This window comes from Arabidopsis thaliana (assembly GCF_000001735.4).
Source record: "Arabidopsis thaliana chromosome 1 sequence".
Taxonomy (NCBI): Eukaryota; Viridiplantae; Streptophyta; class Magnoliopsida; order Brassicales; family Brassicaceae; genus Arabidopsis; species Arabidopsis thaliana.
In genome coordinates, this window is record NC_003070.9 from 19,823,021 (window position 1) to 19,848,380 (window position 25,360).

General features: G+C 34.1%; 4 protein-coding genes and 1 non-coding gene across 9 annotated transcripts; 4 read left to right on the top strand and 1 right to left on the bottom strand.

The window, feature by feature from the left end:
- Positions 1–8,331: 8,331 nt before the first annotated feature.
- AT1G53180 (uncharacterized protein) lies at positions 8,332–10,008 on the top strand. Of its 3 annotated transcripts, none has more exons than NM_001333582.1 (2): positions 8,332–9,350; positions 9,420–10,008. In NM_001333582.1, the coding sequence occupies exons 1-2, from the start codon at positions 8,343–8,345 to the stop codon at positions 9,705–9,707; spliced, it is 1,296 nt and encodes a 431-aa protein (NP_001321120.1). In that variant the 5' UTR covers positions 8,332–8,342; the 3' UTR covers positions 9,708–10,008. The 3 variants fall into 3 exon arrangements, with proteins under 3 accessions (NP_001321120.1, NP_001321119.1, NP_175726.1); NM_001333583.1 differs by having other exon boundaries at positions 8,365–9,350; positions 9,420–9,960; NM_104197.5 differs by having other exon boundaries at positions 8,409–9,350; positions 9,420–9,875.
- Positions 10,009–14,089: 4,081 nt separating this feature from the next.
- Positions 14,090–17,350, top strand: AT1G53190 (RING/U-box superfamily protein). 2 transcript variants are annotated; one of them, NM_104198.5, is made up of 7 exons: positions 14,090–14,208; positions 14,444–14,559; positions 15,031–15,724; positions 15,803–16,194; positions 16,290–16,394; positions 16,577–16,744; positions 16,837–17,350. In NM_104198.5, the coding sequence occupies exons 3-7, from the start codon at positions 15,052–15,054 to the stop codon at positions 16,981–16,983; spliced, it is 1,485 nt and encodes a 494-aa protein (NP_175727.2). In that variant the 5' UTR covers positions 14,090–14,208; positions 14,444–14,559; positions 15,031–15,051; the 3' UTR covers positions 16,984–17,350. The 2 variants fall into 2 exon arrangements, with proteins under 2 accessions (NP_175727.2, NP_001031177.1); NM_001036100.1 differs by lacking the exon at positions 14,090–14,208 and adding an exon at positions 14,250–14,320 and having other exon boundaries at positions 16,837–17,207.
- AT1G53200 (TAF RNA polymerase I subunit A) lies at positions 17,348–20,479 on the bottom strand. Of its 2 annotated transcripts, none has more exons than NM_104199.4 (8): positions 19,799–20,479; positions 19,614–19,721; positions 19,415–19,497; positions 18,760–19,193; positions 18,506–18,669; positions 18,292–18,377; positions 18,047–18,177; positions 17,348–17,950 (listed from the first exon to the last, which is right to left on the bottom strand). In NM_104199.4, the coding sequence occupies exons 1-8, from the start codon at positions 20,147–20,149 to the stop codon at positions 17,466–17,468; spliced, it is 1,842 nt and encodes a 613-aa protein (NP_175728.2). In that variant the 5' UTR covers positions 20,150–20,479; the 3' UTR covers positions 17,348–17,465. The 2 variants fall into 2 exon arrangements, with proteins under 2 accessions (NP_175728.2, NP_974015.1); NM_202286.2 differs by having other exon boundaries at positions 17,349–17,950; positions 19,631–19,721; positions 19,799–20,458.
- Positions 20,480–21,429: 950 nt separating this feature from the next.
- On the top strand, positions 21,430–24,836 carry AT1G53210 (sodium/calcium exchanger family protein / calcium-binding EF hand family protein). The gene is made up of 7 exons (NM_104200.3): positions 21,430–22,172; positions 22,632–22,817; positions 22,964–23,145; positions 23,265–23,410; positions 23,487–23,763; positions 23,862–24,176; positions 24,265–24,836. Exons 1-7 carry the CDS (start codon positions 21,770–21,772, stop codon positions 24,511–24,513), a joined length of 1,758 nt encoding a protein of 585 aa, NP_564623.2. The 5' UTR covers positions 21,430–21,769; the 3' UTR covers positions 24,514–24,836.
- A 116-nt stretch (positions 24,837–24,952) lies between these two features.
- Positions 24,953–25,026, top strand: AT1G53220. Its single transcript has one exon. It is a non-coding gene; the product is annotated as a tRNA-Ile (tRNA).
- Positions 25,027–25,360: the final 334 nt, after the last annotated feature.

A 25,360-nucleotide genomic window follows, 5' to 3' on the forward strand; every position in this document is an offset into this window, starting at 1 on the left:
ATGATTTTATCAGATTCTTGAATTTTTTTTAATTAATTAAGAACTAATAACACCCTTTTAAACTATATGTTTTAGTTAGGTCAAGATTTATATATATATATATATAATATAAACTATTGTGTGTGTATCTAGTAGAAAAAATATTCAAACAAAATTATCGAATTTGTAGTTATATATGTTGTTAACACATAAACAAAAAAAAAAAAATTTGTAAGAAAATATATAGCGAACAAAATTTCTGAATTTGTAAATTATATACCGTTACATATATATATCGTTAAAGTGTCGACAAAAAAATATTTCTTACTTTTCTGTTTGGTAAAAGTAAAAATTATTTGAAATTTGTAATTTAGCGGATGTTACCATGATGACAATATATAATTTAGCGGATGTTACCATGAAAGCTTATTTGGTATAAAGGGAATAGAATAAAAATTTGTACTTTAGTATACCGTTATTCCGTTATAAATGTCGTTAACGAGCCGACAAGAAAAAAAAAATCTATTATTTACATGCTTATATCTGGTGAAAAATAAATATTATCAAACAAAATGACCAAAATTTTATATTGTAGTGGATTTTATATATGACGATATCATGACGAACAACGCATATATACTATTTGTGTATTTATTTGGTAAACAAAATATTATCAAAATAAATTTTTAGATTTATAACTTAGTGAACTATTTTATATATCGTGTATATACAAAAAAGAAAGAGATATCTACTACTTGCATATGTACATTGGATTAAAAATGAACACCATCAAACAAATAGATTCGAATTTGTTAGTTCTGTGGAGAAAATATACGTTGTTACAGTGACGGAAAAAAATGTCGCTACAGTGACAACAATAAAAAGACAAATCTATTATTTACATGCATATTTGTTTTTGTTTTAAAGAATACTATGGAATATATATGTTGGCTTTTATAGTTTAAAAGACTTTTATATATGTTGTCTATCGTGTTACCAATGTATATATATGATTGTAGTTAGAGTAAAGTATAATATAATCTAGTCAAATAAACGCACAACAAAAACTTTTTTTTGCCAAATTCAAACTTAAATTGTAAAGTAATTTCTTGATTATCGCTCAAACCAAATGAGTATAATTTACAAAGCCAATGTCTTCAAAAAACATTTTGGCTAGACGGGCTAAAACATCTGATCTTAAATTCAATCGTCGAGGGATAAGAGAAAGGAGAAAAAAAAATCGTGAATGAAACATATCAATAAGATTGGAAAATACACTTTTCAGAATACTGTTATAACTTGATCAACTTAAAAATTCTGTCTCAAACTTTGAGGTGTTAGAATATTTACTAAACTTCTAAATCTAATATACTCAATAAGTTTTCAGTGTTATAAAGAATCTCTGGTATTTATAGAGTCAGTTTAGATAAAAACTGGATTCGAACAAGATTAAAGTTTTTGGAGCAAAACTGAAGGAAAAAAATACAAGAAATGAAGGTGTTGATCGATAGCTTCTATGTTGCATCAATCAACAGCCCGTTAGAGGCAAGACAAGTCAATTTATTTTGTTGAATAATTGATCGATATTTCATCATGCCAATTCCATTTTGTCGACAAAATCGATCGATACCATGAATGAGTATTGATCGACTGCCTCTTGAGCCTGACTAGGCCACCAAGACCTACTGTCGGCCTAATGATTGACATCTCTATTCATGTTGATTGGCATTCTTTAACCGAGAGTTTTGAGTCTCGTTTTGTCTTGAGTCTCCCTATTTTGACATATAACCAACCCAATTGATCGTTTTTTACATGCCTATTTGGTAAAAAGAAAAAGAATACTATCGAATACATTTGTTGTATTTTTTTTGTAGTTTAGAAGACTATTGTATGTCAACTACTGTTAAGTAATAAGTATAATCTAGTAGAATAGGAAGACTCCAAGGCAAAGCACATGTTTGTAACAGAAAAGGTTATAAAATTGAGTGATTAATCAATGCATCATAAGTTCCACACGGTGGAAACATACTATCACACAATGAATCCATTTATTTTCCTAATCTTGATTGTACTACCAAACAACCTATAAGACGATCTGCTATATAAAGTGCGTTAGTTTAGATGCCATCATACTCAAATGTTACGAACATTTTTTTTCTGAAGTGTTTTCTGATGGAAATAAATTGGCAACAACAAGCGAGAAATTAAAAGCTCTCCTCTCACAATTAAAGAGACGCAGATATTGGCATTAGAATCTGGAAAATTACGGACAACAACAACATCAACTTTAAATTTAATAACAACAACAAAGAATCAGCGGCGCATCAAAAAGCCGAGCGAGAATTCTTCAGAAACGTGGCACAATCACGAGGACGCGCGGCTCAGGAACCGCGTTTTAATGATAACGCGTGACGATCACGTAAGCCGTTTCGACAAAAGAGCGTTATAACGTTTTTCTTGACGGTGACATAAGCTAAAATCAGCCGCCCCTAACGCTAAAACCCAAAATCTCTACATTTTTTTATTCTGGATTCTCTTATGCCACGTGGATAATAAAGACACGTGGGACAAGATTAAAGGATGGAGACCCGCGTCGGTTAACCGCAAATTTAACGAAGGTGGGACCACCGTCAAGTCGATTCTTTTTCAGTTTCGTAAAGACGGAATTTAATTTGACGGCAGGAGAAGACCAAGACAGTGACGTCATTATCCATTTTATTACTTTCGTTCATTGTTTTTTGTTTTAAATTCTTTTCTTAACGACTTGGTCAACAGTCGACACTTCACACCTTACTTGTTGGATCTTTACGCCTTGATTAATGGATTGGTTATCTTTTGTGTGTGTCCACAGATTAAATTGGTAATTTACGAAAAGAAATAAACATCATCATCATTAGTCTGTGTTAATTATTCAAAATTACTTCTATGTCACGTTGAATTCAAAAAAGTTTTTTTTCGTTTCCTAAAAGCAAAACTAGTAAAACAATTTGATATTAATAATTAAACCTTTGAGAATTTCATGCCATAGCAAATTTAAATTACATACTATACTACAAACTGTATCTACATAATTAAATTATCGAACCAAAGAATATAATCTTTGTGAGTAACACCACGTGTTCGAAAAAGATTTTAAGAGAGATTTGGGGTTTAAATTTACACTCAACCGATAACTAGACCACACAAGTGTTTCTAGAGATTTGCTTCTCTACAAGTTTTATTTTAAAAGAAAAAAGTTACGGGAATATAAGAGCTAATTAATTATATGAGTGATAATACAAGATCCTTAATACTATAGACTGGACTTGATATCATATGATATTATAACCAAGTTAATTTGGCCGACAAATTTCATCAGTTTCCTAATCCAACAACAAAATACAAAGTCAATGACATGATTACATGTTAACATGACACGTGCTCAATGGATGTGCCTGAGCCGGCGAGGATCAGTGAGATAAATGCTACGATGACTCTGCCACAGCGCGCGGCGAATATTCATGTTTTTAATTTCCGCGGGTTTTCATGCATGCAAACGTTACACAGAAGAATCCATCCGTCACACAAAAGATGACAATCAGATTAACTATCTAAATATGAAATTGGAGTCGAGGCCGGTATAGTGCATAAGTCACATAAACCAAGGATTATGGCCCAAAATTTTATAGATCATTGAAAGTTAGAATTGGTGTTTTAATTTTTTTTGGGTGAAATGATGAGATTTGGATTCAAAAATTTGCTTTTGTAGTCTGGTTTTGATGATTAACATTTTTCTTTGTCGTTACCATTTCATGTTCTTTTCGTTTTTTTTTTTTGGTCATCCATGTTCTTTTCGTTTATAAGATTATGACATTCAAAAGTGACAACAAACAATAATTATGATTAGGACCTTTGATAACGTTGGACCGGCTGGCTCTGATTAGAGTATATCGTATAATACAAAATAATTTGTTAATCTAAAAAAAGAAATTATATATGTAGTTAATGGTAAAAACACATTTTCAGGTTTCTAAGAACATAAAGTGCTTTGAACCCCAAAAAATTAAAATTAAAACTGCGTAATATACTAAAAACGTGTAAAAATAAATGTTATTAATTTACTAAAACCAACTTTTAATGTTTGTTTTGGGTAAAAACTTTTAAACATTTCATCGCTATTTTCGGGAACAAAAAAACCCAGTTAAAGTGGTACCGTCGACTGTCTCGTTATTTCACTACTTATCTAATCTAACATATTAGTCAAACATTAAATGAAATAGCATGGTTAACATTTTTCTGGTCATAAGGCGTGCAATCACATGTACAATATCAATCTACATAATTGTCGTTACCATTCCGGAGAGGAACATTATATTTCTCGTACATACATATATACGGATAAACGTATTATATAAAGTACACACAATTGTGAAATATAGGCAAAAGAGGAAATGTGATGGTAAGAGAATTAGCTATCGAGATGATATTGATGCATAGCCCAATCACTCTTATCTTCTTTAGTAACTAGTATGATTTTATAGGAGACAAGAGTCTTCTTCATCCCTAAAAGCGAATATTTGACTAGTTAGTTAATTACCATTCTTTTGTTAACTGTTTGTTAATTAGTTAGCTGTTTTACTTGGTAAATATGTAAGTGTATAACTGTATATTATATGGTTCATTGTACAGATTACTGTTGAATTAATGAGACGATTATTCAGTTTATCCTTCCTTTCTCACTTCCGATCGAGCTAGATTCTTTGCTAGAGAATGTGTCTTTGAGATTTTGATCTCTCTGTTAGCTTTCTAATAACTAGCTAGCATATTTATCATCAGTCCTGTTGGCAACTTTCATCTTTTGATGTAAAGAAAAACCCTTTCTTTTCATCATTACTAAATTACGCATTCTCTAGCTCAATGTATTACCAAAAAATAATAATGTGAAGTGCTTTTAGAATTATTACAAAACAAAAAATGATTTAATTAAGACATAAAGAACAGAAGAATATTATAAACTAGGGTTTGTTTGGGAATCACCAGGGAGGACTGGTCCTTCTCCCTAGGCTCAGACTTGGTGTGATTAAATTGTGAAATGGTTACACATGAGAAATTGGAATCAATGACTGTGTTTGAAGTGATAGTGATTGATGAGTTCTTCATCTGTAGGATGGAACTAGTTCCATGTGCCATTACGTTTATTAAAAAAAAGGTTTCCAAGAAACCCCAAAGATATGGAATCTTTCTTTGTAGAAAACGTACAACTTTTTTGAAAGATTGAGAAGTGTATCTCCTCTCTTTATTCTATTTTTTTTTCTCCAGCAATTCTACTACGTATTGATATGATGTTCTGACAAACCTTGAGGATGATGAATACATCAAAAATGATAACAAACTGATAATTATATTCAAGGGTCTGAGCATGCATCATTGGAAATTCTCAGGTGCCTTACGTTACTGAAACACAATTATATATACATACAAAATTCATCCGTATTATTTTCTTGGTTAAATTTAGATCCTGGAATATATGAGATTTTTACAAAATAGGAGTATGAACTTATAAAGCACCTATATATTAAACCAAAAAAATTTAAAACTTATAAGCACCTATAAAGAAGAAAAGAAAAAGAGAGAGGAGCGTACGTATGGATGCATCAAATCCGAGGAGACAATCGCATCAAGAAATGGACGGACACAATCTCGACGAGTCATGTGTCCCAAAGAAACATCACATACGATTACTCAAAAAAATGGAAGTATCCGCAGGCTTTTACATCAAATCAAAAGCCCATTCAATTTTCCTTTCACTCTCTATACAAAAAGAAAACTCTGCACTTTTGAGTTTTGATCGAGTACGAATATTTTTACGTGCTTTAGTCGATATGCCACATATGTTGACTAAAGAAACAAGTAATGGATCTTCAAACTGACATTATATATTGCACCCATTAATTCTTTTGTTCCAGCCACGAACTCATTTAAATTCTCTATATGAGATTGTCCAACCAAGAGAAAAATATTATTAAAATAACGGCACAAATATGTCTTGAAGTTTAACCAAACATTAAATTGGAGAAAAAATGTTTTTATCAAACTTAAATCGAAGCAAACTAAATTCATTCAAAAATTTAGAGAAAGCTGACCACTCAGTCATATACTATACGACCATTTCAAAGCAATACGTCTCAAAATCATGACATTCTATATCATGTGATAGAATGTTTAATGTAGTTTAAATTAGAGTTTACATCTCTAAATGCAATTGAAAAAAACTCCACCTCTAACATTTTGCTCCCAATAGCACCGTTTTGTCATCCGCTTGCAGACAAATTCACACCAACTTCAAAGCATGGTCTAATTAAGATCTTCCAAGAACCAGCCATGCACTTGAGATCTTTATTTTTTTTTTAGTGATGTCTTCCTGAATATCTTATTTTTCCACCGACGATTAATTGTGTGAAAAAATGAGTATATTACAAGTCTTACATTTTATGGTTACATAATTAATTATATATGCAGGCACCAGTGAACTCCCTGATTCACCATCTTGTTTTTAGCCTACATAACATATGGAAATTAAAGACTGCATGGTCACGCACAAGCTATTTTGATATGGTTGTTTTACTTGTTTCCAAAATAAGTAATTCATGGCAAATGGTTCATGGAATGTTAAGAAGGTTCACGTGCAAGATATCCAAGTGGTATTAATGGGTGCTCAGAGTTAGCGACAACATACATAGCTATTAGCTAACATAGTCTATTCTTTTTATTTGGATCGTTGAAAGCACTAGGATGGACTATATCTTATATAAAGTTATATTTTGTCTCACTATTTTAGACATCAAAATTTGCATACGAATTGTTCAGAGTTTATCTTATCAATCCAAGAGCTTTCTGAGTGGCATGCGATTTCTATCAGTTTATAATCTTTCGTGATAAGTATATACATATTTTCTTATAAGAAATTGATAGGTATGTTTCAATTTCTATTTTCTATTTTATTTTATTCAACGTAACTTAAGTGGAAAATTTGTTTAGCTACTGTTAGAAGTAGAAACATAACCTTTTTTTTGTAAACTCTTCAACTCCGATTTTAAGTTTTAAAAACCGTGTGGTTGAAGAAAATAGTCTAGTGGGTGTTGTCGTGTTGATCTTTTACTAAATTAGTTGTGATTTAATTAAATAATGCTTATGAGACTTGTAATAGGCTCACGTAATGATGGAAAACTTGGAATTTTCTGGGAGAGACTTGCTACCACATTTCTACTTACCCAGTAAAGTATTAGTCGGTTATTAGGCCAATTTATTTGGACACAAGTAAGATCAAAGAATCTTTTTCTTGATAAGAAGTAATCAAAGACTTCACATAACTAGAAATTAAAGCAGTAACACTTTTATTGCTGAAAATTCCAAAGAGCAAATCATGTGAAAGGTCTTTCCAAGTGGGAGGGAAAAAACCCCAACTGATTTTACTTTTGGAAATATTTTAATGTCAATGTGACAAACTGACATTATAAAATTTAATAGCATTGTTTGCGGCGTAAGTTTATTATCCTTAGTATAAGTATCTTTTTAATACGTAGAAGTAGGATTATTATGAAACATTCTTCATTTCCATTATCTTTGAAGAGGATGATACCATATTAATGCTTGATTTTGCAACACGCAAAAGAGTAGGCGTATAACTACGGAAAAAGTGAAATTGACCAAATATTTTGAGTATCTTAACTTATTAATAATATCCACGTGATTGCATACAAAAATAAAACAATCAACAATCAATCCATAATATATTCAATTCATAGTAGAATATAATATTATCGTTCGTTCTTATCAGTAACTGAACCACTTGTCACGCACAGATTAACATTGCGGCTTTTTGACGGAGATCCAGTACTCGTGATTATTGTTATTTTCTCTCTCTACTGATTTAATTAATCAAAATCTTCGTATATATTCTCCAATATACACATATTTAAAATCCTCTTACTATTAGACTACGTACTACAAAATATACTAATGTATATAAACAGAGAAATCACATGGCTTGTGGACTGTCCTGACATTGATTAATTATTATGTCATCGCTTAAGCAATCATAGTTTTGTTGAATCTTTTTTTATTTCTTATAGTTGTTGCCAAAATTATGTATTTTATTACCCACTTTAGATACCTCTAATTTTACATAAGTTTCAATATACCTTATATAGTTGACTCTATTGCTCTAGAATTGTAATTATTTTTTATTTTGCAATAAGTTCCAATTTCAGCATTATTTTTCACCGGGAAAATCCTTAAAATATTCTATGCAAAATCCAATATATTCACTCCACATAGATAATAATAAAAAACTTATAAAAGAAATAATTGAAGAAAGGCTGCCCATGTGGGCACTTCCAAATAAATCTCCAGAATCGATGCTTCAAATACATTGGATGTTTACTAAACAACACAGATATGAACAAACTTCAACAAACAAACACACCCACAAAGGAAAATCCGAAGACCCGATCTTTGTTATAAAACACACAACTTCTCTCTTTTTAGAATCTCTTGTCTTCTTCTTTTTAACTTTCTTTTGTAATCTCTTGTCTGAAAAAGAAATGGATCATGTAAGTTCAAGTGAGTTACTTATTGATGATCTTCTTGAGGATTACTGGTTCTTTGAGAACTTATTTACAAGAAGGTCGAGAGGCTTAAGGTATTGTCACTCAGATCCTTACCCCTCTTCTTCTTCTACTTCGACTTCTCCTGAAAAAATGGGAGATTCAGATATTGGGAAGGTTCTAGAAGCTTCCACAGGGCGATCTTTAATCAGGGCATCTTCTATAGATAGTAGAGAAGGCGGATCTCAGACGAAGCTGACGGGCCGGTTCTCTGAAAAGATTAGGGTTCAAGAACAGAGACAAGTTGGGTCTTCCTTGCAGAAGAAGGAACATGTGGTTCTTCCTAAATCTGGATCTCGTTCGGCTCCGGGGAAGATTCAAGAAGCTTCCACAAAACGTGGTTTGATCCGGGCACCTTCTTTGCCGCCTCAGATAGAAAAACGAGAGATGGACCGCGAGGCAAAGAAGATGATCAATAAGCTGACAAGGCAGTTCTCTGAGAAGATTAGGGTTCTAGAACCGACGAGGCCTGGTGAGCATTTCTTGCAGAAAAAGGAAACTATTGCTCGAGACAAAGGGATTACTGAAAGTTCTAGAAGCAACAAAACAGGAAGTAGCAGTAGTTATAGTAGTGTCAAGATCAGTTTGCAAAGAACTCAAACGATGCCAAATAACATGGGAAGAGAAGAAGATAACGAGGAAGACGAGTTTGAAGATCAAGAAAGCGACTCAAGAATGGGATTCTTGATCCGTGAAGCCCTGGCTAGTTCACATTATGTTCCAAAGGTAATAAATGATTCATTCTTATGTAAAAGAAAATAGTTTTTGAGAATCTGAAAAGGAATATTGGTGCAGGTTTCAAACAATCAAAGGCAGAGACCACCAAGAAGCTTGAGATTAGAAGACACTGCTATGGTCAAACAAGGTGGCTCAAGTCCCAAAACGCTGCGTAAAACGTTAAGCAGCGTAGAAACAACCAAAGAGATTCAAAGGCTGAAAGGTTATGACCAACTGGTCGAGCCACGTGTCGCAAGTGGATTAGCTACACCACCTAGGGTTCCAAAGGATTCAAGTAAAGAAATGAAGGATCAGATCAAGTTTTGGGCTCGAGCCGTAGCTACTAATGTCCGACAAGAGTGCTAAGATTTTTCTTACACTAATTAACTGTATTTCGTACAGATGATTCTTATCTTGAACTCTTTTGTGTGTTTTGTTTTTCTGATCCTCCTGAAATAATGAGATTCCTCTGTTTATGTGATGATGATGTTCTTCTTCTTTTTTTTGGGCAAGAAAAAAGTCATGATTGTGATGAAGAAAAGGGGTTGAGAAACACAACAACAACAAAGAACATTATAATAATCAAATTTTTATGAAAATTTTGTATTTTATCCGAAAGAAAGAACATAATAATTTGTGATTTGATTGCGAATTATGCAGACTTTCCTAGAAGCATTCGAAATAAAATAATCTAATTCTATTTTTAACTTTGCACGTAAAATACGTTGAATCATGCTGGCTTAAATAAATAAATGTAATAACTTGGAAGTTGCAACTAACTAGATTGAACCAGTTCTTGATTGCAGAGATCTCTCGTAAGACCTAAACAATAGTAATCTATTGATATACGCATTTATTCAACTTCAATATGTTAATATTAAAAGTAGTAAGTTGAGCATGCTCTGAAGTATTAATTACTACTAAACTCAAATTAGATTTTGTGAAAAAAATCTCATAAGGTCAACCATTTGCATAAACTAAAAATATTACACAAAAACAATCTCATCACATTTTCTTCTGTTTCTTTGTCAACAAAATTATATGATATAATGATGAAATATAAGACCGTTAATTACGGATTATTGTTAGGATGTGTGGTTGCTAACTTCCAATAAACAGGCCATGACAGTTTTACTATTTTTGCTACCAAATTACCTTACAAAAAAGAGAAACTCATGTAACTAAAGACAAATCTCACAAGACTTTACACTTTAACAGATGACAGAAAACAGTGTCTTGGGTCAAATCTCAAGTAGGAAAATGAAGAGATTATGACTTTTTGAGAGCATCCAAACAAAATAACTGAAAAGGTAGATTTTTATTTAACAAACAAGTAGCCAATTGGTGTGTATACGAACCCAAAACGAGTTGCTACTTTTTTACAAGAATAATTTATTAGTCTTACTTTTGTATATGTAACAATCTTCATTTAGCAAGTGCAGTTAGAGCTTTTAAATATGATTTTGATTCAAAAAATCTCATTAACTTTTATTTTTTAATATTCTTACTTTCGTCTGTGCAATCAATATACGTTTGATAAAATTTTGCAGAAAACCTTCATTTGGCACGGTTATGATCTGTGTTATATAGCGCCATGAATTATATTTGTATACATATAACATGTCAAAAATTAGGCCTTGAATGGGTGTGGTTTTTAAACTAGTTTTTGGTTTTAGTTTTTCCAAAATCTCTTTTGTACCCATTCAAGATTTTGAAAAAACAATTTTTCCTAAAAAATAGGGAATCTAGTTTTTGAGTGTTTTAACAAATTTTCCAAGAAAACCAAAATCTATGTTTTGGGAGTTTCTCTCTCAAAAGCTATCTCTCAAAATCACATTTTTTATTTTATTTTTAGTTTTTTTGTAAAAAAAAAATTATCCATTAACATAAAAACCAAAATCTAAAAAAATTACCATTCAAGTTTTTAAGAAACTAAAATCTACACCAAAAACAAAAACCAAGAAAATCAAAAACTAAAAACCAAAAACCAAAAACCAAAATTCAAAATCCAAAACCCATTTAAAAACCTACAAACATTCATGGCCTAAGTTTTATCTTTTCAGACGTGACAACTCTTTTTTTTTTTTTTTTTGCACTTACGTGATAACTTCTTTTCAGTATTTTTTTTGTGTTGGCCATTATTTTGTTGAAGCTCCTATTTTGCTTCAATAAAATAAAAGTGACTAATCATTCATAATTTGTATTTCTTAAAACCACTATTGTACTTTGTATATTTTGTATTTAACGATTTGTACACTAAAAAATTAAGACAACATCGCTCCCAATTCTTAATTGGAAGTTTTATTCATCTACAAAAATCATAAACAAGATTCCGTAAGATACTTTCTAGAAATCCTCAATCAGAAAAACCCATACATGGTCATCACAGGCCCAATAACCCAGTCAGTTAGCCCATTCCCTAAATGCTGTTGTTTACTCGTGGACGTTGATGAACTTAGTAGACACACAAAGGAGTCATACATTTGAGATTGGAGAAGCTTACACCTAAAGAAGTGGGACGGATGCAAAATCAAAAAACCCTAACATCAAGAAACCAACAAATATCTCAAATTCTTCAATCGCAAGTATCGAAACCGATAGTGGAACAAAGTCATGCTTATAAGATAACAAAATGATCTCGTTTGGGCATTAATCAAACTACACTTTTTTGTTGCTAAATGAATTTTTACTATTTCATTCATTTAAAAAAACTATATGTTAAACTGTTGTTTCTATAGGCACCATGTGTGTAATCCATGAGTTTATATATATAGGATATATAGGATTGGTGGTACATATAAAACAATTAAAGTTTTTTTATTGTAAGTAATAATATTAGAAATCATTAAATCCTATTAGATAATACCAATCAGAGAAAAATAGTAAAATGGTGTTGAAGTGATATGAAATAGTGTTACAAAATAGATGGTTATGGATGGTGGTATCGCTTTCGTTTTCGTTCTACCGCTTTCATTGTATTGTTTACCTACAAATCGCTTTCTATTTATTTTATTTTTTGTTCGTTAACTGATATTTTTCTTACAATAAAGGACGTTAATTGATAGTTGTTCAAAATTTTCCCGATAGGGCAATCGAATCATTAATCTGACTGACTAAATACTGACGAAAAAGAGAAAAAAGAAAAGAATAAAAGAGCATATTCTCTTCGTGGTTTTAAGACAGTAGAAAGAATCTGATCCAAACTCTACACTTGGAAGCAATGTTATAACCCCAAATTTACATATACTGTATTATATCGTGTATGTTCTTTTATTTGTTAGTATCGTCTATTTTGTTATAAACTTGTGCTTTTTTTGCTACATGGGATTTTCTCGACACATACGTGTATGGCTAGTGTTATTTTATAAGGCTACTTCGAGTATAGTATACCGTATTAAAATGTTATTAGATTGAACAAATAAAATAGATTTAAACAAATGACGATGCATTCGAGATATAATGTTGGCATGTCAATCAGAAACACTAAGAACGATGCCATAGATTTAAGTGTATGTCGAATTCATTCTACTAATATGTTGACGATGAAGTCAAACGTCTATCTTAGCTCAAAGTACGATTGTTTGGTTAAATTGACATTGAGCAATCATATACGTTCTTCAATGTATTAACTCTAATCTCATTTATCTTTATTTTAGATTATTGATATAATTATTATTAGGATGAATGTGTAGGTCTCGTCCAAGCCTACTAAATATAGTTTTATGTTGACATACCTCTCTAGTATGTGTAATTATGAGGATTAATATAGTTTTATGTTTGTTACCATTGTTAGATTTAGTTCAACATGGATCGATAATAAATTAATAACTATTATCTAGAAAAATGTGTTAAAATTATATATCTATAATTGTAAATAGTTTTTAAAAAATATGTGCCAATCCATTTATTTTTCTTATTTTTAAATTAGTAATTTACGAAACTTCAGTTATAAAAATTGCAACAACATTTTCAAATTCCAAGCATAATTTAACGCCGTTTCACCAACAACGCCAATACATATATTTAAACCCGATAATAACAACGCATTTGAGTTTGAGTTTTTTGGATAGGATGTGGTGTGTACATTTTCTTAGATTGGTCACAAAGTTGTGAAGCCATAAATTCTAAATTAATATTGGGCATAATTAGGTGTCAAGCTGGTTCAACAAAGAAAGCACATGGGGACACTTCCCCAAAGCTTGTTATGTTAAGAAAAAAAAACAAATAATTAATAACTTTGCTCCAAAATTCTATCTAATAAAGAAAATTAAGATGAAGTAAGTAAATAAACCACAAAAACATCTCATTTAATGAAAAAAAACCTTTTCGTTCATTCTATAAAAATTAGAAAAAATACATTTTATCCATTTGCGTTAATTTCTTTTCTATTTATCTTAGCTAATAAAATCAATTCTTAATTAATGGTTGGCATGCTTCAGCAACCAAACATAAAATAAAGCAAAATCAGCTCTAATAAAAACGAAACATTTACATATGAGATCAAAAGTGTACACTAATTGAAGTCATTAATTTTAAGTAATCCTCCATTTATTATAACCTAATTACGACACCGTTTTAGATCTATAATTAGAACTCCATATACATTTCTAATTAAATTATTTTCAAATGCAAAAATGACCAATAAAAAAACAAAATGAATCAAAGAAAAAAGAGTAACCAATGAAAAAAATAGAATAAAAAGAGATAAAATGCGAAATAAATAAAAACCTTCCGTGAGAGTGCAAAAAGAAGAGAAATTTTAGAATCAAGAAACCGACGTCTCTCTCTTCCTCACCTCCTCTTTCTTCTCTGCTTCGGATCTCTCTCTTCTCTCTCTCTCTCTCCCTGATTAAACCTCTAAAATCAGGTAATTATCTCTTTTAATCATCACCATAATCGTCTTCTCTAGCTTCTTTTTTTTTGAATTCCCAGTTTCATTTTGTTCCTGGGAAAAACAAAAAAAACGTATTTTTTATTTGGTGGGTTTTGTTTGATTGTGAATTTATGTTATCATCAACTTTATCTGAAGAAATTGCATTGTTCTGGGTTTGTTTGTTTTCATGATTTCAATCTCTGATTGTTGATTTTTGTTTATCTTGCAGGGAGTTTTTTTCTTCTGGTTTCGGATTCTCAGAAAAATTAGCAAGTCTTTGTCTTTTGCTGCTGGTTGCATAGCCCCCATTGAAGCTTTTTTCCTCTCAATCTTAATGTTCTCAAGGTTAGAGTTTTGTTCCTTCCTCCGGTTCTGATTGTAGTTAGGCGTAATGGGCTAGTTTCCTTTCTTTGTTTATGTAATAAAGTTTTGATCTTTAGCGTTTGAAGAATTGGTATTGTTTTGATATCTGCAGCTAAAGTTTCATTCTTTTTTTTCCATTTATTGGAAATGATCTTGGCTTTACCATGTTACCATGAGTTTGAGAATGCACAATGTAATCTTCCGAGAATATGGTTTCTTTAAGGGACATTTATATCAGTTTCTAAGGCTAAATCGAGGAGAACATGTGCTTTGTATGTTTTGCTTTCGTTACTTATCCCCAAAATTAGAACTTGACATATGTGATAGCTTAGTTATTAGTATCAGCTTGAGATGTAATAATGTTGCATTAGTTGGTGCTTTGAATCAAGAAGTTTGATTTGTTACTCAGTCGTTGTATGGTTGCTGATGTCTTTATGGATCGAATTATATCAGAGGGCTTCTGCAGCAAGCGAAATGGGACAAAGAAATAGGAATGTTGATTTAGAAATGGAGCAGCAGCAATCTCAAGCTTCTCTCCAAGCAGAGCCTTGCATCCTTTTAGGCAGCTTTCCGCAACAACCGGATAATAATAATATGCCTGCTATGGTTGCACACGTTCCTAATTTAGAACCTCATTCTCTTCAAGACCCAACTTATGACAACTCGGCCATGTTCTACGGGCTTCCTCAGTATCATCATCATCCTCACCAGCGTGTTCCAACGAATTTCTATGTTCCCTATGTGGCATTTCAGGCTCCTCCGGGTCAGTTACCATCTTCAAGCAGTCACGGTGTAGTTGGTGTAAGTCCTGATCATGAATACGAAAGAAATGCTCATTTTATGGATCACACAAGAGGGACATACAAGCGAAAGAACGCTGAAGGAATACCCGGACAACCTCAATATTTAAGTACCTTAGCAGCTCCATTTAACACACCGGAGACAATAGCCCCTTTTGGAGGCGCTAGGAACAGACCAGGAGCTGTTACAGTGAACACTGTTCTTCCTTCTCATGCTCCAAACAACTTCATTCAAGGAAACTATGCAGGTCATCATCCTTTTCCACCTCCTGGCTCAATGTGGTATGATCAACACCACGGCAGATCTGATGGCTCACCTTCGTTCTGGCCCACACCTTACATGCACGGTACATACTAACACACAATCGCTTTTTAAAGTTTTGAACCTTGTAATCTTATTTATCTATCTTTGAATGACCTTTCAGGTAGTAACATTTTCGCTGGTTCCATAGAGTCTAGTAGCAGAAACCCTACATCATTTATGTATCCTTCTCAGTTAAACCCGAGGGACCACTATTATAGTCATCATCACCACCCGGCACCTCCTCCTGTACAAGGCATGAGAGGCCAGAATGCCACATTATATCCCCACACAGCTTCTTCTGCTTCATACAGAGTTCCTCCAGGGAGTTTTACTCCTCAGAACACAATGAATAGTGGTCCCTTGGGGTCAGAGATGGGCTCGAGTCACATGGGTCCGGTTCAACCAACCGGGTTTCGGATATACCAGCATCATCAGCGAGATGATTCTGTACCTGTAGCAACTCTTAGACAACACCGTGGAGGAGTTCCTCGGCTTAGAGTGATGCCTGATGATGTAACTTTCTTTCCTCAAATTTTCTGCTCCATCTTTTTTCATTTTTGTCGTTGCTCAAGGTTTTGTTTCTTTTGGTTCTCTTTCAATGTGTGTAGGAAGTTGCGCTTTTGGAGTTTGGAGACTTCCTTGGTGGTTCTGGAAATAATCACATTGATCATCATCGAGATATGCGATTGGACATCGAGGAAATGTCTTACGAGGTGAGCCCTTCATTACTCTTTACCGATGTAGTTATCAGAGTTAGGAGCTAAAAGTTGCTGTCTTTTATTATCTTTTCCCTGAGAAGATCTTGGGTTTCGCATGAGCAGAGAATTCACAATGCAATTTTCTGTGATCATAGTTAGGATTTTGTTTATCTGATTTGTCACTGGGGTTTGAACAGGAGCTTCTTGCTTTGAGTGAGCGAATTGGAACAGTAAACACTGGGTTGCCGGAGGAAGATGTTAAGAATCATTTGAAAACAAGAACATGTTCTGGAATCAACTTTGAAAAAGAGTCGTCGTCCCCACGAACTAAAGATTTAGAAACCGAACCGTGCACTATATGTCAGGTAAAAAAACTAGCCAAAATGATCAAAGCTTTGTAATGGGCCGCACAGGCTTGGAATTAGAGCTCTGAACAACTCTCTCATTATCTTTACAGGAAAGCTTCAAGAACGAAGAAAAGATTGCGACTTTGGATTGCGGGCACGAGTATCATGCAGAGTGCTTGGAGAAATGGCTGATTGTGAAGAACGTTTGCCCAATCTGTAAATCAGAGGCACTGGTCATGGAGAAGAGAAAGGTATAGGAAGAAGAAGCACTTTCTAATCTATTGGGTTTATATATATATTTATAGACTTTAAAGAAGAGAAGAAAACAGAGTTTGGGTTTGTTTTCAGCTCCAAAAGAATTTTCTGTAAATTTGTACTTTTTTTTTGTGCACATAAAATGTGTGAATGGTCAAAAACTGTCATCTTTTAATCTGGTTTCTTGGCTACGTTGATAATGAAAAATGTACAGGCTAATTTGGTTTTTCTAGGGCTTTTTGTTCTTATACTTTTCATGTTTTTATGTCATTTGCTAGGCCACACTATATACTATTCTACAAATTCATTAGTTGTTACTTGTTACTGTTCTTAAGTTTCAAAATTATGGAAACTACATCAAATGCATAATCTTTAAGACCTCAAAACCGGTAGGTCCGTATATTGATTTCTACCTCAGAAACAAATGTTAAAAATCACAATTACAGTAAAACTACAAAAATGGGCATCTTCTACTTTGTGTAAACTATTCAAAATTGTACATCTTGTTCCCATTCACTCTGTGTTCTCTCAAGAATTTGAAAAACTCTCGCTTATTGCTACTCTTTAACAGTTCGTACACTTTTGTAACATAACCGAACTCTCGTCCGTAGATATAACTTGCACAAGCGGCTTTGTAAGTCATCATCTCCCAATCTCCTGTCAATGTAACGTTTTTTATTTCTGTCTCTAGCATTTGCGGGGAGAAATGGCGGTTTAGCCACCACTTAGCCCGAAGAGTCCATGATGTCTTGGTGAACGTTTTTGGTGTTGGGTTGTATCGAACAGAATACGTTTGTGGATTCCGTTTATCTTCAGATCCGTCAAGGCATACTGACAATCGGTCTTCATCAAGATTCTCAAAGAAGTTACTGAAGCAAGAGGCTAACTCTTTCCAAATTTCAGGCTCAGGAAAAGAAGCTTCTACATGCAACGCTATCATTTCGGTAAGCGACTCTCTACTATACTCATCTGAAAGTCATTAAAACAAACGGTATTAGAGACGGCTTAGGCAGGATTCAAGATCTTAAGACTAACATGTGTTTTATGGGGCTTGGTCTTAAATACCTTCTAAGCACATTCCAATAAGCTTCTTTAGGGTAGTTATACAACAAGGATCAATCTTTAAGATATCTTCATAGCATTTTGCGAGCATGTCACTGTTACGATGAAATTTCTCCATCATTAGGGCCTTAATCCTACAGTTGAGTAAAAGAACCAAAACATCACTTCAGAAATTCCTCTTCTCCATATTCTAAAGTCCTACGACGGGTGCAGGTACGAAATAGAGAATGAAAGAGATCTTTTTCTACCTGAAAGGTTTTACGTCATGTATTTTGTTGCACATCTCCTCGACCACTTTCATCGCTTCATCTACATGACCTCCGATTAACAGAATCTAGAAGGGAATTAACAGAAGATAAGGAAAAAACAAACATCTAATTAGTGTGAGACATTAAAGCTTTAAGGGAGGAACATGATGACATTATGAGCCACGTAGGCAAAAATAGTAATCTCAGGTTTTACCTGTACAAGTGGATGTAATGCAGCCAAAGATACATGGGGCGGGGACTGAAGAGTTTGCCGCATATATTTCACTGCTTCCTTATAATAAGAATCATTGACAATCTTTCTGTAGCAATCCGGATCTTCTGGTGGTTTAAAGGGAAGCAACCATGGATCCATGTCACCTAACATTGAAAGAAGAGGAAGCCATAGATTCAACAGAGCTGGTTCGGGATTATATCACAATGCAAGATAAAGAAATTCTCAGTACTAACCAAGAATATTAATAACAGTGGGATCAAATTCAACAATTCCATCTCCCAAAGAGGCTTCGTTTTCTTCAGAGATCGCATAGAGTTGTGGTGGAGGTGTAACATAGGGAGTACTCATCACTTTTACCTTCGTATCCATCCTTGTCTCCGAGTCACTGATAGACAAATGGGAAACTTTTTTATTTTTCATGACGGAAGTCTCTGAATCTTTTCTCGCAGAAACCTCTGACGCCAAAGAGCACACCGACTCATCCCTGCCTGAACACTCAACCAGACTACCAGATCCTGATTCCGATATGTTGGATACGCTTCCATTGTCATCTGCATCTTCAGGCTGCAACTCCTTCAAGAATTTATTACACCACATCTTGTAGAATGAGATTCCTATAAACAGATTGGCCCGTGGAAGCATTGCGAAATCACGGTTCTGCATTAAGCTACCAAAAGATAAAGAGAATCATCAAAACCAATTCACACAAGAACGTAGCAAACCACCCTCAGGAAGGTGGAATTACACATTGGTGGATAAAAGACTGACTATCTCCAGATAATTAGCTGAACATACAAAACTATCATACACATTACAATATAACATATGCATTAAAAATGAAATCCTAACATCCAATTTAAAACTAGTTCAAGAAGATATCAATTGTACCTGATTACAGTACTATAGGCCTCATTGTTCATCTCATGCTCAATAAAATGACAAATTTGCTCGTACCAAACCAAGAGCCTCTCCTGTCCAAATGATCAAGTAAACCAATGTTATCATCCAGCCATAGAGCAATATTCAATCAAAATGCTATATTGTCCAATAACTACAAGTTAAAGAATTACAAATCTAAAAAAGGGACCTCTTTATGTTGTTTACCAATCTGCCCAATCCAAGTATCATATATTCTTCCAATCTCATCAGCTTTGTTTTTATTAGTTTCCGAGTGACTCACAATTTGTATATGAGCCTGCCAAACAAAAAAGAACACAATAAGAAACAGAGAGCAACAAACACTGTTTCGATCTTTGAGAGATAAAAGCAAACCTCGTATTTGAGGCGATTCATCTTCGGACAAGGATCGTTAATTGTCCCTTTCATCAGAACAGAAAGCACACGGCTTGCATCATTCCAGTGTCTATTACGAAGTAGCTCACGAAGTAATCCTGGTAATCTATTGAGGTACTCACTTCGGCTTGACTTTGGCCCAATACATAGAAGATAAGATGGTTTCGCTCTGCAGCGTTGAATTCTCTTGTACTTTTGTGTATCAGAGTCGATTTCTGAGCTACTCACGCGACGACGCTTAGCTTTAATCTTCTCAAGCTTATCAGTTTTCTCTTCGGTTTCCACTTTAATCTTCTCAAGCTTATCAGTTTTCTCTTCGGTTTCCACCATTACCCTTAATCCCTAAATCTTGGTGTGAATCAATATACACCCACAAGTTGCAGAACTGTGAGCTCGGAGGTTACGATTTCGGCGAGAATTGCTGAACCCAGGAGGAGGATGACGAAGAAGACTTGTAAGAGAAGTTTAAAAGTCACAAAAGGATGAAGCTTTTCTCAGGTGAGATTAGGGGTTTTCCAAAACCCTAATACCACCACCATAGAAACAGCAAGAGAGAAGAAAGGTGCAAGGAGATGTCTTCTGACTTTTCAGATTTCGCTCCTTTCTTTATGGGCTTTAGGCCAATACTAAACTAGGCCCAATTATTGATCTCATTCGAAAATACCCAAACATGCGTGTTGTTTTTTTTAAAGACAAAACTACGTGACGTTTTGATTCTTTGACATTACTCAAACGCAGCTCAGCGTCAGCGTCTTCACCGCTCTTTTGGTCAACACTTTCGTTTGATATTTTTCTATAAATACAGAATTCAGACAAATCATATTTTAAATAGTTATGATTTTTGTATGGTATCTAATCTAACTATAATGTCGGCAAAATTGACAAATATTTGATTTTTGCCCTCTCTTAAGCTTTATTATTACAAGTGTGGCCGCGTAATCAAATCTGGTAATAATGACTAACGAACGTTTCTAAGCAAATAAAACGTACGGTTCCCGAATCGCCCTTACCTACTTTTATTTCATTTTTTCAGCTTCTGCCTATTATATTGTTGCGATTGACCCCGAAAGTTTTTTAAGTTGAGACTAAGGTCAAATAATTTTTTAACTATAAATAAATATTGCAAGAAAATTAATTTATGCTGTATATATAGAAAAAAATCAGCCTCTCATAAATAACCGAAATTTTGAAAAAAGTAGACATATCTACCCCACAAAAAAAAATCATCATAAATCCGGATGAATTGATGACTACCTTATCTGTTTTTGAACTTTTATACTAGTGGAGTATTTAAATTTATATAGTATTTAAATATCAAAATGCTAAAAAAGAAAATAAATAAATGCTGAACAAATCCATTGTTGAATTTGAGGAATCCCATTAATGTAGGGAAGAAGTACTTGTAGTACCCAATACGTTTACTTTTACTTTTTGTAGTGGGCAAATTTTATATTGTTAATTTATTAATAACACACCCTAATAAGTAACAACTAATTTTGGCATCTTTCTTCTAGATGTAACCAAATTTTGTATTATTAATAACTTACACTAACAAATTTATATTCCCCCTTTTCTTATACACCCAAATTTTGTATTATTGGTATATTCCTAAATTGACTAATTAAACATAAACAGAAGAAAATCTTGGAAAAAATCAAACGATTTGGTACTTACTACATAAATAATGGTGTAGTGCCAAATTAACAGGGCTAAAATGGTAATTAGTCACTGCCTTCTTCGTCTTCCTTATTAGCTTTATCATCTTCTCCAAACAAAAAAAACTGCCCCACACGAATTACACACACACAACTTTATTATCTGTACACGTATATGTGTGTGTGTATATATATACATACTCATCCACAAAAACTCGACTGATTGATTTCTCCATGAACAACGTCCTCCTTTGATTTCACCTTTTTTTGTTGTCTTCTTCTTTCGAAATCAATCATGAGATTCAGATCTCTCATCTCTCTCCTCTTCCTTCTCTTCTTCACTTCATCTGCTTACGCTCGATTCGTCTCCCTAAACCCATCTTCAACGAGTCTAATCTCCGATGGAATCGACGGTGGTTCAAATCTCGCCGGTTCCGGATCGGTTATCAAGTCGGTTGTTTCGGCTCCGGCTGAGGAAAAGGAGGAAGCTTGTGAGCAGACATACGGGTTTATGCCGTGTACTAAGACCGCTCTTGGAAACGTGTTTCTGATTTTGGTTTATGGATTTCTCATGTTTACGGCTGCGACGTATCTCTCTGCTGGAAGTGAGCTTCTTCTTGAGATCCTTGGACCTGGAATTGTCGGTGGTTTGTTTCTTCCGATGCTTGGTGCTCTTCCTGACGCTATGCTTATCATGGGTATGTCAAAATGTTTATTAATTTTTTTCAAAGTTTCAAATTTAGATCCTGAGGTTTCGTATGATTCAATTCGATCTATAAAGTGTCATGCTTGTGTGCGAGTTATGTAGCAAATGCGAAATTGAAATTCATTTTGAGTGAAATAGACGAATTTTGTTTTGCTTTGATGAAGATTCTTTGAATTTTGAGAGAGCAAAAAAAGTGAATATTTGATTGGTTCTGTGAATCAAATGATGATACAGGGATTAACAAAAAGTGAATTTTTGTTGGGTTTTGTGATACCAAATTGTGAAAAGATGATGATGATACACTGATGTTAACCGATGAACTCATAACTTGTCACTTTGTGCTTTTTAGTCAAAATCTTATCTTTTTTTTCTGTGGAGTTGTTATCTTGATGGGTTATTTATTATGTGTTTGGTGTTTCTTTGGTTATAAACAATGTCTTTTGGCTTTCAGTGTCTGGACTATCTGGAGATGCAGCAACTGCTCAAAGCCAAGTCTCTGTGGGAATGGGTTTGCTTGCTGGTTCCACTGTTATGCTTCTCACTGTTATCTGGGGAACTTGTACTGTGGTTGGCAAGTGTGATCTTCGTGATTCAATTGCTGTAAACAACCAAGACACCAAAGGCTTTCACCTAAAAGGTAACAAGGAAGTGTCTTATACGGTTACACCTTCAGGATTCTTCGTTTGTATGGGTTTTTATAAGGGACTGATGAATACAGTAGAATTTAGTATTTGTGCTTTACTATATGCGGGTTCCTTATTGTTGTTTACTCTGTTTTTGTAGATTCTGGTGTAACTGTTGATATTTGGACCAGCTATGCTGCAAGAATAATGGCTATATCAGTTATTCCGTTCGTCATTGTCCAGCTTCCGCAGATGTTGGGCTCAACCTCTGGAAGACAATTGTCCGTGTTGATTGCTCTAATCCTTTCAGTTCTTATGTTGATCTCTTACTGTGTATATCAGGTAACATAAAATCTTCAGGACAGAAGTTTCTGAAAAATATTTACTAGACTTGTTTCCTTTTTTTTTGCTTTCTCCATCTTGTTTTGTGAGATTATCCTTCCTTGTATGATGATATCTAGGTATTCCAACCATGGATCCAAAGGAGACGGCTTGCTTTTGCAAAACACAAGCATGTTATATCAGGAATACTAAGGCACTTGAAACAACATGCTCTGGGAAGGCTTCTTGATGATGAAGGTCAGCCTGATGAACATGTCATTCGAAAGTAAGTCATATATTCTTTACATGGAGAATGCACTTTACTCGGTTTCACCTTGTGCTCAAGTTTATCTGTTTATTAGGTTGTTTTTGACAATTGATGCAAACAATGACGGACACTTGTCAGCGGCTGAACTAAAGGCGCTTATCATTGGGATCAGCTTTGAGGATATAGATTTTGACAAGGATGATGCTGTGGGAAAAGTTCTCCAAGATTTTGATAAGACTCTTGATGAGCAAGTTGATCAAGAAGAGTTTGTCCGTGGAATTAAGCAATGGCTTATCCAGGCAATGGGAGGTGCTCCATCTGGTCCTGAAGCTGGCCCTCGAACAATGAAATTCCTTGACAATTTCCATGTGGTTAGAAAGACTGTTGAAACCTTATTTGAACAGACTTGGGTCACAAAACTTATCTGGAATCTAACGCAATTAGTTTTATCCTTTTTCTTGTTTTGCAGCAAACAAAGAGAGAGCATGCTTTGTTGGGAGATAACGAGAATGGTGAGAATGATGAGGAAGGCGGTGAGGTTGCAGACCCAAAATGGATCACCATTAAAGCAGCTCTGCTGCTACTGTTAGGAGCTGCCATTGCAGCTGCATTTGCTGATCCTTTAGTCGACACTGTTAACAACTTCTCCGCAGCCACAGGGATTCCGTCTTTCTTCATTTCCTTCATCGCTTTGCCTTTGGCCACCAATTCAAGTGAAGCCGTGTCTGCCATCATCTTCGCATCCCGCAAAAAGATCAGAACCGCCTCTTTAACTTTCTCCGAGGTCCATCCATATTCACAAGTCTTATATCTTTCTGTCCCATTATATTTCCTATACTAAAACCCGTTTCTTGGTGTTTGTTTGTTTTCAGCTATGTGGTGGAGTGACAATGAACAACATTCTGTGTCTCTCGGTGTTCTTAGCAATCGTCTACGTTCGAGGACTGACATGGAACTTCTCATCAGAAGTGTTGGTGATTCTCATCGTTTGTCTGGTGATGGGCGGTTTCGCGAGTTTCCGCACAACTTATCCTCTTTGGACATGTTTCATAGCTTACTTGCTTTACCCATTCTCCTTGGGTCTGGTCTATATTCTTGATTACTGGTTTGGCTGGTCGTAGATATCACTCTCTGTTCAAAGAGTTTGTTCTAATGAGTGAGTGTCTTCGCGCGTGGTTTCGTTTCTTCTCTACATATATATATATATATGGATTCTCGAGTGTAAAAACTTAAATTCTGAGATTTGTGTATTGGAAACAGAGTCTTATTGAAGCTAATACAGTAATATCTTTCTTGTTTCTTCTGTCTATTTAGTCTTCTCCTACATCTTTATTTTTGCTTGCTCTTTTATAGTTTTACTTATGGATGTTCTTTGTATTGAACCAAAAAAGTTACTTGTAAGTTGTAATCATCATATTTAGAGATTGAAATTTATTAATTTTTCGGGGAAAAAAAAATGATCGAACCAACTTATGACACTTACTTAGCAAGTAATGCCAATTGTACCATAAGCCGATGAATAATTGATTCATTATGTACTAACGTAGAATGTTATCGTCAGGTCCCGTAGCTCAGTTGGTTAGAGCGTTGGTCTTATGAGCCGAAGGTCGCGGGTTCGAGCCCCGCCGGGACCAAAACTTGAGTCTTTATTATTTTCGATAGAATTCTTATTTACAAACATTTTTAGACCCAAAAACTGTATATGAATCCGGAGAACCTTTTGAAAGACGAGCTCTAACTTCTTTTTTTTGGTTCGGTCCTTAACTCTTGATATCATCATTTTGTGTATGAAGCTAAACCAAATGTAAATCAGAAAATTCATGCCTGCCAGAATTTGATGGTGTTTGAAGGAACATAAACTTTTAGTGTCAATAAGGAAAATTGGATCAAATTTGGTTGGCTTCTTATCATTCAGTAAATGAAACCGGTTAACTCAAACAACATCAAACGTAGTAACCTCATTACTTA

What these genes read in the sequence shown, in the direction of transcription:
- AT1G53180 (NM_001333582.1), top strand. Translation starts at nt 8,343, where the DNA reads ATGTGGGCACTTCCAAATAAATCTCCAGAATCGATGCTTCAAATACAT. An exon ending in GTTCACATTATGTTCCAAAG is followed by an intron (nt 9,351 to 9,419) that starts GTAATAAATGAT and finishes ATATTGGTGCAG; the next exon opens with GTTTCAAACAATCAAAGGCA.
- AT1G53190 (NM_104198.5), top strand. Translation starts at nt 15,052, where the DNA reads ATGGGACAAAGAAATAGGAATGTTGATTTAGAAATGGAGCAGCAGCAA. An exon ending in TTAGAGTGATGCCTGATGAT is followed by an intron (nt 16,195 to 16,289) that starts GTAACTTTCTTT and finishes CAATGTGTGTAG; the next exon opens with GAAGTTGCGCTTTTGGAGTT. An exon ending in AACCGTGCACTATATGTCAG is followed by an intron (nt 16,745 to 16,836) that starts GTAAAAAAACTA and finishes TTATCTTTACAG; the next exon opens with GAAAGCTTCAAGAACGAAGA.
- AT1G53200 (NM_104199.4), bottom strand. Translation starts at nt 20,149, where the DNA reads ATGGTGGAAACCGAAGAGAAAACTGATAAGCTTGAGAAGATTAAAGTG. An exon ending in TTGGTAAACAACATAAAGAG is followed by an intron (nt 19,498 to 19,613) that starts GTCCCTTTTTTA and finishes TCATTTGGACAG; the next exon opens with GAGAGGCTCTTGGTTTGGTA. An exon ending in CATTACATCCACTTGTACAG is followed by an intron (nt 18,378 to 18,505) that starts GTAAAACCTGAG and finishes ATTCCCTTCTAG; the next exon opens with ATTCTGTTAATCGGAGGTCA.
- AT1G53210 (NM_104200.3), top strand. Translation starts at nt 21,770, where the DNA reads ATGAGATTCAGATCTCTCATCTCTCTCCTCTTCCTTCTCTTCTTCACT. An exon ending in TCCTTGACAATTTCCATGTG is followed by an intron (nt 23,764 to 23,861) that starts GTTAGAAAGACT and finishes CTTGTTTTGCAG; the next exon opens with CAAACAAAGAGAGAGCATGC. An exon ending in CCTCTTTAACTTTCTCCGAG is followed by an intron (nt 24,177 to 24,264) that starts GTCCATCCATAT and finishes GTTTGTTTTCAG; the next exon opens with CTATGTGGTGGAGTGACAAT.